We start from the raw sequence: 14,371 nt of genomic DNA, 5'->3' as shown, positions 1-14,371 counted from the left end.
CACGCCCAACGTGCTGTCACACTAGGCCACACCTGCAAGAGAGTCCATGCTGGAGGGGCTGGCGGCCAAAGGCCATGCATTCTGGGAGCCAAGATGCAGCGGAGACTGGGGACACAGGTCTTCCACCCACTGTCATATTGATGCGCCCTTCGCGATGTGTTTCACCTCTGTTCCTTCTCAGTCCTCGCTGATGTTGATGTCCCTTTGTCAACTTCCTGCTTTACTTTCCATGACTCAGTTGTATAGTCTCTTTTCAATGTCTGATGAAATCTTTTAACCTTTTTGATTTTTTGTTTGTTTGTTTGTTTGTTTTTTTAATGTATTTGGTTGCTGCAGGGTCTTACTACACAGCTTAGACTCGTGGTGATCCTCCTACTTTCAGCCTGCCTTAGTGCTGGGATTACTGGTGTGAGCCACTAAGATTCTGGCCAGCTCAGGCCACCCTGGGGGAGGGGCTGGCACAGCTTGTGGGGCCAAGATGGAACCACTGAGCTATCTCGCCCACCCTCCTTTTGATTTTTAACCCACCAAAAGAGAACCTAGTGCCATTATATGTTCGATGGCAGATTATTATAAGAGATAAGAGGAATGCCTGCAGTGTATCAATTTTCAATGAGGAAGAAAGGAAGGAAAGCTGCAGCTGGGCAGGTAAGATGGATCAGATACCTTGTCTCCGGGTTATGACTGTGGCACAGAAGAGGCCCCAGAGGGTCTTACCTACAGAATCCACTTCAGCTCTTATGTCTGCCAGGTTTTACTTACATAATTTCAGGAGCTGTGCAAAGGCAGGAATACCTCAGCAGTGAGAACACAGAGAAGCACAGCTATGCCGAAGGACTGTCACTGCCACCAGTGCCTTTATTCTGGCCCAGTGTTTTTTGACACCCAAAGCTCCATTAAGAACCTAATGCAGTCAAGTGAAAACAACTGATCCCTTTTGGGTGCCAGGAATCAAACTCAGGACCTTGCACTTGCCAGGTAGGCGTGCGTGCCTGTGCCACTGAGCTACCTTTCTGGCCCTGGTCCCAGCTGGAAAAGGATTCTGTCCTGAAGAGCAGAGAAAGGCCTGGAGGGATGGCTGAAGCTGGAAGCAAGAGCCCTGAGCCCAGTTCTGCAGAAGCTGTGTCACTCTCAGGCTGTCACAGCTGTGCTAGCAGCAGGGTCTGGGGCCCTGAGTCCAAAACTTAAAGGCAGCAGAGAAGCGCATAGAACACATGGCCTGTTGTTATTTTCCAGAGGTTTTTGAAAAGCCAAAGTCTTCTTACAAAATGATACAGGAAGCTGACAGAAAAGTAATTAATGAAAGTCTTTTGAATTGACATTCTAAACTCCCACAAATACTGGTAATCTACATATCTGGATATCTGGTAATCTGAATAAAATAAGACAATCTAGAATGGATCATCTAAAACCAGCAGACTAACCCTGGGGATATGGCTCAGTGGCATAAGTACCTGTCTGACAAGCTCAAGGTCCTGAGTTTGAAACCTGGTACTGAAAGAAAAAAAAAAAAAAAAAAGAAAGAAAAGAAAGACCCTGCTCCTAAAACCAGCAGAATAGAGAAAAATATTTTTTTCTTTTAAATTTTGAGACAGAGTTTCACATGAAGTTCAGGCTTGCCTTGAGCTCACTTTGTAGCCCAGGCTGATCTTGAACTCACAATGATCCTCCTGCCTCAGCCTCCTGAGTGTTGGGGTTATGGGCGCGTACTGTCATACCTGGCAAGAAAACCAGATCTTTGCAAACATTTTTCCCCCAGAATTTATACTTTGCAGTGACTGACTTGCAACTGTAAATGTTGAGTGGTTGTATTTTGAGGAGGTTAAAAAAAAATCTGCTGAGTCAAACTAAACAAATACCACAAATACAAATATGGGCAGTGAGAAGCCCAGGGTTTAGATGTTTCCACTCTAGTACTGATGAACCTCTCACAGACATTGCAGTCTAGGAAAGTAGCAGAACATTCTCTCTGTGATATAGATAGGGTCCAATAAATGGAACTGCCAACTGGTTCTTCATGTACCAACTCTAGATGAGGCTTTGCCTATGACTAGGAAAGTGTGACGATCCAGAGAATCCTTCCACCACCCTGCTATGCACAGCTTTTAAAATAGAACACTGGTGCCATCTTGTGGCTATTTTAATAAGTCCACCCAAGTAATGACAAATGCTGCAAATCTTTAAAATATTATTAAAGATACTTTCAATCTGATTGAAAAACAATGAAGATATTTTCTCCAGATCTTTGGACACTATATAATGAAAGTGTAGTAGTTTCTATTAAACTCTTGGCCTTACATGATTGTTAACCACAAAAAAGTGCTAATCAGTTTTCATAATTTTAGGAAATACAAACAACCTGCCTTTCGGGAACTCAGTTAAATGCATATCAAAAGGTTGGATTTTCATAAAAGTGGTGACATGGACAAAGGTGTCCTTCTGTCCTTGGAACTTCAGAGCAGACCAAAGCAATCTACCAGGGTTTGAAGTAATGATCACACAGCAATATGCATGCTCCTGTTGTGCCTCTTTGCAGGTAGAAGCAAGATGTGGAAGGAAAAGAAGGAAAATTCCAACCCAAGGGGAAAAGTAGGTATTACATAGGGAGCAATTATATTTAATGGCATTGGTAGATGGATTTTGGAAAGAAAAGTGTTTTACATTTTTTAAAAAACTGCACTGGGGATTGAACCCAGCACCTTTTCACTATTACATCGCCAGCCATTTTATTTTTATCCTGAGATAAGATTGTGATAACTTGTTAAGTGGCTGAGACTCAGGCTCAAACGTGGAATCCTCTTTCCCCCACCTACCAAAGTGCTGGGTTAACAGGTACAAGCAATCATGGTAGGCTTGGTTTCCATTCATAAAATGCATTAGGCATACATAGGGCCCCAAGACACTCATCTTACAAAATCTAGAGGGAGACAAACACCATTGTGACCCCAAAACAAAAATTTGTGATTCCCCTAAGGAATTTCCCTAAGGATTTCAGCCAATTTGATTTTTGGAAAGCGCTTGTTTTGTGTGCACCAGTGGCTGACTCCAACTCTGAATCAGAGTTTTATGAGGCAAGTTCTAGTGATTGTGGATGTGCATACAGATAGGTGCTACTTGGGAGAAAATGTGGGGATTCTGCAGGCAACGCTCCTAAGAAAACCCCAGTCCCCCAAAGTCTGGATGCAAATGGATCTTGAGGCCAACTCAGTCAGGGACTGGACCCGGAGAGAGAATACATGGCAGGGTGGGACTGGGGCAGGCACCTGCTGGTGAGGAACTGGTGGAAGGTAAGGTGACGTTGCTGGAGGTCATGGCCATTAGCCCATGGGTGGCCTTCTTCATGTTGGGCAGGATCTGCAGCTGTTGAGGGGCAGTGACGGGTGACTGAGAGTATCTACAAGCTTTTGCACCACTCTTTCAGTTGCAGTGGGAACTGGTAGTTGTCTTTACTACTAAAACATACTCATATTTTAAATAAGCATTTGGTCAAATTGACTTTTTAAATAAAAAATTTTTCTCCCTTGTGCATTTACATATTCTTTTAAAAAAATTATTTAGTACATGATGTACAGGGTGTACAGGGTCTCACTACATAGATTGGACTCATAGTGATCCTCCTGTTTCCAGCCTCCCAAGCTCTGGGGTTACAGGCACACATCACCAATCCCAGTCTCAATTGCCATCTCAGTGTGCTCTGGGAGTGGGGCTAGCACGGCATGCTGGGGATTGAATCCTGGCCCCTTCACTCTGCCTAAGCAGGTGCTTCACTCCACTGAGTTATCTGGCTGGCCCTCAACAAATTCTTTTCTTCTTTGATCTACAGTCACAGATAAATGACCAACGACCTTCTGTTGAAGACTCTCAGAAATATTGTTAAAATCAGTATCAATAATGTGCTGCATAAAGGTCACTGTATCATTAAGAAGATGTCTGGTTTATTTCACTTATGGGTATAGCTTCAAGTTGCATCCACTTATGTATGAAAGCTTTGAGTTTGTTTTTCTTTATAGCTGAGTAATACTCCATTATATGATCCATCTGGCATAACTATATCTATTAATCTGAGCAACAGATTTGATGATAAAATAGATAATATTTCAATCACTGTTAATCAGAAAAACTGAAACATATGTATTGTTATATGTTACCTAGTTTCTGCCTTTTGTTTTTCTTGCTCTTGTTTTTACTCTTCAAAGTGAAAGGAAATTATAATAATAATAAAAAGATGTCTTGTTTCTTCTCTTAAATAAACTGGACTTAAGAATAACAGTTGCATACACTGAAAACTAAACTTTTATTTTTATTTTTTATTTTTTGGCAGAACCGGGGATTCAACTCAGGCCCTTATGCTTTGCCAGGCAAGTGTTTATTCTACTCAGCCATCTCCCTGAACACAAAAAGCTAAACATTTTAAGAGAGAACTTCATACATGCTCTGTAGATCAAGCCTGCGCTTTGTCTGCATTTGGGTGCTGACACTAAACTAAACACAGTAGCTTCAGGGATATGATACATGAATGAGGCATACATATTCCAAGAAGGAACTAATTAGTGATTGTGGCAGTCTGAGAAAAGATCTCAAAGAGGATTTCAGAAAATGGAAAGGTACCGCTTGCTCATGGACAGAAAGAACCAACATTGTGAAAATGTCCATACTCTCAAAACTATTAGGCAAATTTAATGCAATTCCAATGAAAATACCACAAGCGTACCCCACAGAAAACTTTTCTTTTCTTTCTTTCTTTTTTTTTTTTTTTAGTGGTACCAGGGATCAAACTCAGGACCTTGCACTTGCCAGGCAAGCACTTAGTCCACTGAGCTATCTCCCTGGCCCCCAAGAAAACATTCCTAACATTCATCTGGAAACAGAACAGACCTAGAATAGCAAAGACAATCCTGGACAACAAATGCAAGACAGAAGGCAGCACAATCCCTGACTTGTAACTATACTATAAAATCAGCATGGAACTGGAATAAAACAACAACAACAACAACAACAACAACAACAACAACAACAACAACAACACACAAGAAAAAAATCTGAGAGTCAGTGGAACAGATTAGAAGGTGCAAACGCAACTACAAACACACTCAGCCTCCTTATCTTTGACAAAGGGGCCAAAAAAGGTTTATTGGAAGGAAGATAGTCTCTTTAATAAATGGTGTTGGAAAAATTGCATTGAATTTATATAATAGTTTTGGGAGTAGGGATATTTTCACATTGTTGGTTTCTTCTATCCATGAGCAAAACTAGTTTCCACATGTCAAAGACTAAAACTAGACCTATGTCTATACCCATACACTAAAGTAAAATCTAAATGGATCAAAGATGTAAATATTAAAATAGAAACACTAAATCTATTGGAAGAGAAAGTAGATAAAAATCATATAGGGATAGGCAGAGAGTTCATGAACAAAATTCCAGTTGCACAGGAATTATGACAAAAAATCAACAAGTGGGATCTTGTTTTATTAAAATGTTTTTGCACATCAAAAGAAATCCCCAGCAGAATGAAACAAAAACCCATAGCTAAGGTAATTGTACTACTAATTGCTATTAGCTCATTGAAAAGAACCATTATTACTAAGTCTCTGTGTGAGCAACTTTAAAAAAATAGGCTAAGGTACAAATGTAGTGTATTTAATAAACTGTCAATCAAAAAAAAAAAGAAGGAAAGAAAGAAAGAAAAGAACAGTGTTTATATTGTTTGATAAATCTTACATGCCTATATCAGGTAACTTGAGCAAAAACTTTGCAGAGAATCATATGCAATATAATAACCACTGTTAATTTCAAGCATCTTGTTTTGAAATTCTGTGGGTTTTTTTAGTTGTATTTCCTTAGAAGCACTAGTAAAACAGCTGCAACTTTTTTTTCTTTTTTGTATTTTTGAGACAGTCTCACTGTGTAGTTCGGGCTGGCCATGATCTTTCTTTGTAGCCCAGGCTGGTCTTGAAGTTGCAATAATCCTCCTGCCTCAGCCTCCCAAGTGATCAGATTATAGGTATGGGCCACCATGCCCAGCTAACAGCTGTGATTTTTGAACAACAATTATTTAGTATAAGCTACATGCATTAGAGACAACTGAAGATGAAAAACTACCATCCTTTTTTATAACTAATTTGTTCTGTGCATTTGCAAGAACCTGATTTAAACTTTCATGCCAATTTACAATCCCCATATTGCACCAGACATGGTTAGTGGCTATTGAAAATACTTCCAGGACAGGGATATCTAAAGACATATTCAATAGTGTGTTAACTGTACAAAAGAAGACACTGTTTAAAAACAAATCTTACAGTCTTACTTTTTTTTTCTTTAAAAGGAGTGAGTTGTGTACAGGGGGGCTAAATGCTTTAAGACAAGAAAAAAAAGACTATGCTAGAACCAACTGATTAATCTTCTTCCTCTTTTTCCTTCTCCTCCTCCTCTTCCTTCTTTTTCTTGTTTTCTTCTGCCTTGATGACTTCCTCTTTTGATGCATCAGGTTTTCCTTTAGCCTGGTGGGCAGCGATGTCCTTTTCATACTTTTCCTTCAGCTTAGCAGCCTTCTCCTATGACTGCTTGTCACCCACTGCAGTATTATCCCACAGTTCTCCAAGTTTCTTTGCAATGCCACCAGTGGAGAGGTCAGGATATTCTCCTTTGATTTTTTTTTTTTTTTTTTGGTGATACTCAGAACAGAACAAGAAAAAGGCTGAAGGAGGCCTCTTGGGTGCATTGGGATCCTTGACCTTCTTTTTTGTTTCTCCTTTAGGAGGAATATAAGTTTTCATTTCTCTTTCATAATGAGCCTTGTCCACCTTTACCATGTCTTCAAATTTTCCTTTCTCTTTAGCAGACATGGTCTTCCACCTCTCTGAGTACTTGGTAGAAAACTCTGAGAAGTTAACGGAAGCATCTGGGAGCTTCTTTTTGTGCTCCTCTTGGCAAGTTAGCACAAAGAACACATAAGGTGACATTTTGCCTCTCAGCTTCTTAGAATCTCCTTTGTCCATTACTTGTTTTCCCCAGCATGGTAAAGTTACCCATTGCCCATTCAGCTTTCACTTTTCTGGGTGCTGTCTCTATGGAGCTCAATGCACTGTTGTTTTTTTATAATTTTTTATTCTCTCTCTCTCTCTGTCTCTTTTTTATTTAGTGTAGGGTCTACAGGGTCTCACTACACGGATCAGACTTGTGGTGAGTCTCCTGTTCTTAGCCTCCCATGTACTAGGATTACAGGTGGGTGACACTGCACCCAGTATCCATCACTATCTTAGCATGCCCTGGGAGTGGAGCCAGCACAGCAGGCTGGGGATTGAGCACTTGCCTAAGCAAGCGCTTTAATCCACTGATCTATCTGGCTGACTCTTCTCTTTGAAGTAAAAAAAATGAATACTTATCTGGCATCCACAGCAAAAATTAGAAGATATTAAAAAACATTTATTTGAACAAATTCTTATTAGTGTACTTCCTACAATACATCATTAAGTATTTAAAATACTTCTAATGACAAAAATTGTTTCAGTGTTATTGAAAGAAATATAGTCTCTTTAACAAATGGTGCTGGAAAAACTGCCTCTGTACATGCCAAAAACTAAAACTTCACCCAGGTCTATCACCATGCACTAAGCTAAAGTCAAAATAGATTAAAGATCTAAACATTAAAACAGAAACACTAAATCTCCTGAAAGAGAAAGTAGGAGGAACTCTTGAAGACATATGGTTAGGCAAAGAGTTCATGAACAAAAATCAAATCTCACAGGTAATACTTGAGAATATTAACAACTGAGACCTCCTCTTATTGAGAAGTTTTTGGATGTCAAAAGAAATTACCAACAAAGTGGAAAGACAACCCACAAATTTGGAGAAAATCTTGACTAATAAGCACTCAGACAAAGGTCTGCTCTCTAGAATTTATAAAGAACTGAAAAACATTAGGATCCCAAAATTTAAAGACCCAATCCAGAAATGGGCATCAGAGGTGAATACACCCTTCTCACAGGATGAAATTAAAGAAGCGAATAAATATATGAAAAAATGCTCCACATCACTAGCCATCTGTGGAATATAAATTAAAACAACATTGAGGTAGCATCTCACTCCAGAAAGAATGGCTATCATAAAGAAATCAACCAAGAACAAATGTTGGAGAGGCTGTGGGGTAAAGGGAACCTTTCTCCACTGCTGGTGGGAATGTAGACTGGTGCAACCATTATGGAAATCAGTGTGGAGACTCCTTAAAAACTAGGACTGGGAATTCCATTCAAACCAGCTATCCTCCCACTTAGAATTTTCCCGAAGGAACTAAAAACGTCATTATCATAGTGATATATGTGTGCCTATGTTTATAGCACCACAATTTGTGATAGCCTAATCTTGGAAACAACCAAGATGCCCATTACCTGAGGAATGGATGCAAAAGATGTGGTATTTTTATACAATGGAGTATTACTCAGCTATAAAGAATGATAAACTCGAAGCCTTTTTATTTAAGTGGATGCCACTTGAAGATATACTCATCAGTGAAATAAAACAGACCCACATGTGTAAATATCATATAGTCTCACTAGTATAAGAACTCAAAAGAAGAAATAAAAATAGAAAGACATAATGCAATTAAAAGGAAAGCAAAAACTTGAGGATTAGACAATGAAGAGAGGGCAAGGAGAAAAGCTAGGAAACATGACAAGTGCAAAGCCATACATTTATATGTATAAGATGGGTAAGGCAATGATCCTGAGAATCTTCAGCAGTTTTCTGAAACTAGCAGTTAATTGGTAGGATTCTCACCCAGACTAACTATATATGCTGTGTCTTAGTTACTCTTCTCTCATTGCTGGGACAAATACCCAACACCCAAAATGAAGGAAGGAGAGGTTTATTTAGCTCCAGTTACTGGAGGCTTCAATCCATATTAAGCTGGGACCGAGGCAGAGCAGCACAAAGCAGAGGGCAACCTTTCATTTCCAAGGCAAAGGGTAAGAGGTGCAAAGGGGGCTAGAGTAACAGCAGCCTAAACTGCTAGCTTCTTTTCCACCTTACATTGTAATGCAAATTACCTATCCCAGGGCAGGTGCAACATCCACACCCACAATAATCAACCAAAAACTCCAGAAGCCACCCCTATGACTGCACAAACTTTTGGGGAGACAACTACATACAAACCAAAACATTCTGCCTCTGGACCTCCAAAGACTCACACACATCCCTTTATGCAAAAGACATTATAGTCCATCTCTAAGATTTTCCGAAGTCCTAACAGTTTCAGCTTTGCTGAAAAGTCAAAGTCCCAAGATTCCTCCAAGATCCAAGGCAAACTCTCAACTGTGAGCTCCTGTACAAATGAAAACTTAAACACCTGCAACATTCAGTGGCACAAAACAAACATACCATTCCAAAAGGTACACACAGCAGGATAGCAAGCATTGGGACCAACACAAGTCCAAAATATAGCAGGCCAAACATTAAGTGCTGCAGGTCCATGTGGGACATCTGAAGCAATCTGTGATGAGTTGTGAGCTCCAAAGGCCTTACATGGCTCCACCCCTGCAGCACTTTTGGTGGTAGCTCCCATGGCTTCCCTCTGAGGTGGGCTTTGCAACCTCCTTGCAATTTCCCTTAGATGATTCATATTCCTGGCTTTTCCAAACTTCTGGGGTTTCCACTGAATAGGATTTTTACTCACAGCTTCACACACTGCCCTCTCAGAGACACACTACTTGGCCTCCCAGGCCTTCTTCTGAAATCTAGGGGGAAGCCTTCTTAAACTCAGAACTCCTGCATTCTGAATGCGCCTACAACCATCACCACGTGGATGACACCAAGGTCTTCTGCCAGCTGGAGCAGTAGCCAGGCTTTCCTCCCTCTTGGCTGTAGGGATTGAGTGCCTGGATGGCTGAGAACTCTGACCCTGATTCTGAGGAATAATTTCTTCATGCCGGTGCCATTCTGGAAAGTGGGGCTTTGCAGCTTTCCCCTGAAGGCAAAGTCCCTAACCTTTGCAATTCTGAAGCTGCAAAGGGTGGAGACCTGCTGCCTGTGATGCCCTCAGGCCATCCTTTCCATTCTCAGGTTCCTTCCAGCAATGGAGATCCTCTTAGCTCCATCTTTGCAGTTCACAACTTTCTTGTGCTTCCTTTCTGGCCAAGCTCACAACATTTTGAACTATCCTGCTGGGCTCCTTGCTCTTCATTCTCAACATAAATCTGGCTAAAAGTCCCCAATAACAGCCATGCCACTTCCCCAATATTTGGCTGCTTTGAAATATCTTCTGCCAGATTGATCAGTCCACCACGCTTAAACTTACTCTCAGGCAAATTTTCGGTACATGAGCAAAATGCAGACAACTTTTCTGCCAAGTCAACAGAAATGATCCAGAGTCCAACAACCAATGCTGTCCTTCTTCCCAGAAAAAACCTTTCCAACCTGGTCTTTACAGGCTGGTTTTCTACCAGCCTTCTTGTCTTTTGTGCTCTGACCAGAATCTTTCAAACAGAACAGCCGAAGCTGTTTTAGCACTTTGCTTGTAGGTGACATCTCTGAACCTTTCCTGTCTCTTCCCATAAGCCATTCCCAAAAGCTGGTAATCCACATGATCATGTTTAGCCACAGCAAAGCCCCACTCCTGGTACCAAATTCTGTATTAGTTACTCTTCTCTCATTGCTGGGACAAATACCTGACAGCCAAATTGAAGGTAGGAAAGGTTTATTTAGCTCACAGTTATTGGAAGTTTCAGTCTATACTCAGCTGGCTCCCAGGCAGCCTGGCACATGGCAGAAGGCAGCCTTTTATGGCAGTGGCAAAGGGTAAGAGTGCAAAAGGAGTGGTAGCAGCAGCTCAAGCAGCTAGCCTTTCTTCCCACCTTACATTGTAATGCAAATTACCTGCCTCAGGGAAGGTGCAACATGTACACTCATAATAATCAATCACAAACTCCAGAAGAGGCTCTGGGGGGACACCTATACACAAACCATAATATGCTGATACCTGGGAACTAAGCAACTGCACTGAAGATAGCAATGTGTAGTAGTAGGGTCATGCTTGGAATGCCTGTTATTCTGGTCCTCTAAATAGGTACTGCTTGTCATGACAAAACAATTACTGCCATACTGTCTCTCTAGTAAATGTTTGTGTATTTTAAAAAAGGGTAATAAATGAAAACAAGAGACAAGAAAAAAAAAGTCATAGGACTGTCCTGCTACAATGCTGTATATGGTTAGATTTCTAAACTTCTGTGTAAAAATATGTGTTTATTCCTATTTTTAAAAATATTTGTTTGTTTCTCTTCATATTCTGTAAGGACTTAAAGTTTAACATATCAATACTTCATGGAAAATACCTTTTCTGGGGCCTGGCGGCTGTGGTGGCAGCAACCACAGCGTCTTCAATGGCTCCCAGTGCAGGACAGTGCTGGAAGTGGCTGCCGTGGTGGGAGCGGCATTTCTGGTGGCTGTGGGAGGGGGAGCGGTGGCAGCAGTGGTGCCCGCGGGGGAGGGAATGGTTAAAATTGCAGATTTCGAAGAATTGAGGAATATGGTTTCTAGTTTTAGAGTTTCTGAACTACAAGTATTACTAGGTTTTGCTGGATGGAATAAAAGTGGATGCAAGCATGACCTCCTGATGAGGGCCCTGCATTTACTGAAGAGCTGCTACAGTCCTGTGATTCAGATTAAAATCCAAGAATTATATAGACGCCGATATCCATGGACTCTTGAAGGGCTTTCTGATTTATCTACAATCAAACCATCAGTTTTCAGTTTGGATGGTAGCTCATCACCTGTAGAACCAGATTTGGCTGTCGCTGGAATCTACTTGTTGCCTGCTACTTCAGTAACATCTCACTCACCATCCTCTTCTGTTGGTTCTGTGCTACTGCAAGACACTAAGCCCAATTTTGAGATGCAGCAACTATCTCCTCCAATTTCTCCTGTCCATCCTGATGTGCAGTTCAAAAACCTGCCCTTTAATGATGTCCTTGATGTTCTCATCAAGCCCACAAGTTTAGTTCAAAGCAGTATTCAACGATTTCAAGAGAAGTTCTTTATTTTTGCTTTGATACCACAACAAGTTAGACAGATATGCATATCAAGGGACTTTTTGCCAGGTGGTAGGAGAGATTATACAGTTCAAGTTCAGTTGAGAATTTGCCTGGCAGAGACAAGTTATCCTCAAGAAGATAACTATCAGAATAGTCTGTGTATAAAAGTAAATGGGAAGCTGTTTCCTTTACCTGGCTATGCACCACCATTAAAAAATGGGATTGAGCAGAAGCACCCTGGATGCCCTTTGAATATTACATCTTTAGTTAGGTTGTCTTCAGCTGTGCCAAACTGGATTTCTATTTCTTGGGCATCTGAAATTGGAGGAATTATTCCATGTCTGTTTATCTTTTTTATTTTTTATTTTATTTTATTTTTTTTGCAGAACTGGGGATTGAACTCAGATCATTGTGCTTGCAAAGGAAGCACTTATTCCACTGAGCCATCTCCCTGGCCCCTATGTCTGTTTATCTTGTACAACAACTGACATCAGTCATGTTACTACAGAGATTAAAAATGAAAGGTATTAGAAACCCTGATCATTCCAGAGCACTAATTAAAGAAAAACTTACTGCAGATCCTGATAGTGAAATTGCTACAACTAGTCTTCAGGTGTCTTGAAATGCCCTCTAGGAAAAGTGAGACTAACGATCCCATGCCAAGATGAGCCCAAGGCAAGATGTCTCCCTAAGGCTCCCATCTTGGGTAACTCCTTCTACAGAAAGGTTCAGAGTAGACTGCAGGAAACAACAGCTGATTCTTATGCATCCTCACTATGAATGCAAAGTGGTGCCTCAGAAAGGCAGAAGCAGCCCCTCAACAGGCATGGACGCAGTCTGCTAACTCCCTGTGCAGACCAGCTCATGAACACAAGTGGATTTCTGAAAGAGACACTGACATTTCAGGAGCTTGAATTTACACTAACGGATATTGACATAGGGAACAAATGGTCTCAGTGGATGACACATCCAAAAGATATAGGGGGAAAAGGATGGAACTCTGGATCTGAAAGTTACCTGGGATGAGTTCATGTTCTCTAAAACTGAAGAGTGACATTTAGGAACAGAGGTTATAAGCAGAATATATTTACTGCGGGAAAGAAAACTTCTATCTGAGAGAGGGACAGAAGGGGGGGGGACTCTGAATGGGTGGTTCCCAGGAAGCTGTCTCCTGCAGGGACTTTTATAGAGGAAAAGCATGCGGTGAGGCGGGTCTAAGGTGGTGGAGAACAGACCTCTCTTAGGTGGGCATGAGGTGGGACAAAACTATGGTTAACCAATGAGATTAGAACCACTATTGCTCATGTAAAATTGATTAAATCCAGTACCAAATAGGTAAGTGACTCACTAGAAGGAGGGCATGAATATGTGACAGGGTCTCTTCCTGTTGGGGGTTCAGTTACTGACTCATTTCGGCTTTTTCAAGGTGACTGATACCTCTTTAGATTATCAATTCCTGATGCTCATCGTTCCAGAAGTATGTAGCTCTATTTCTTTCCTCCTTTGGCTTCAAGTCTGGCCCATAGGGAGTGTCAGTATCTTCAACATTGGAAAGTGACATTGTCCTCCACATAGTCTGCTTGAGTGCCTGGCCCTGTGTGACTGCCTATAGTATTTCTATCTCGTCAGCAGTCTACAACACTAACTCCTCTTGATGTAAGTAGGTAAAAAATTGAATAATGTATATTTAAATATAACAATGTACCTCATTATGATATAAGGTCTGTTTATACCTGAAAAAATATATACACAAAATTACAATATTTGCCTGGTAATCTTAATGTCAGGAAACATGAAAACTAAACCAGTACAGAATGATTGTAGGATTCCAAAGGAAAAAAAAATGTGAAAATTAGTGACTGAAAGGTGTGGTGGAGGTGAAAAAGGAAAATAATACTCAAATGAAGTATGTTAGGAGAAAGGGCTAAAAATGTTAACGGTAACAAAAAAATACATGGATTTTGAATTCAAATTCAACAACTACCATGTAGAATGTAGAAATCTCAATGAGTAATATACGTGCCAAATTTTTTTTAAAACAAAAACGTCAGTTTTCATAATATTAGAATTTAACAGGTAAAATTTTTCAAAACATCTACCAATTTACAGATATAAAGATCACTTTTAATAACAGTTAAAAATTATAAGGAATAACATGCTACAAATGCAATGATAAAATATATAGATTCTTTGCACGAAAAGGATGTTGTTTGCTTGCAAAAATAGACTACAGGGGCTTGCTTCTCATGCACACATGTGAGACATATGGGATCAGTATCTGGCGCGGTCCAGTGAGCTGCTGGCCGAGGAGGGAGCGCGTCAGCAGGCCCGATGCTTCGCCCAGGAAG

At 40.7% G+C, this 14,371-nt stretch overlaps 1 protein-coding gene across 1 annotated transcript; it reads left to right on the top strand.

Annotated features, from left to right (window-relative positions):
- Window positions 1-11,474: 11,474 nt before the first annotated feature.
- On the top strand, window positions 11,475-13,500 carry LOC101589207 (E3 SUMO-protein ligase PIAS2-like; the record flags this gene model as incomplete). The annotated part of the gene is given in 4 exon segments (XM_012517047.2): window positions 11,475-12,362; window positions 12,467-12,637; window positions 12,640-12,698; window positions 13,450-13,500. Coding segments are annotated over 4 exon segments (1,161 nt in total), but the record flags the coding sequence as incomplete, so codon positions are not given.
- Window positions 13,501-14,371: the final 871 nt, after the last annotated feature.

Source organism: Octodon degus, unplaced genomic scaffold (genome assembly GCF_000260255.1).
Source record: "Octodon degus isolate 3935 unplaced genomic scaffold, OctDeg1.0 scaffold00144, whole genome shotgun sequence".
Lineage (NCBI taxonomy): Eukaryota > Metazoa > Chordata > Mammalia > Rodentia > Octodontidae > Octodon > Octodon degus.
This window is presented reverse-complemented; position numbering and strand designations above follow the sequence as displayed.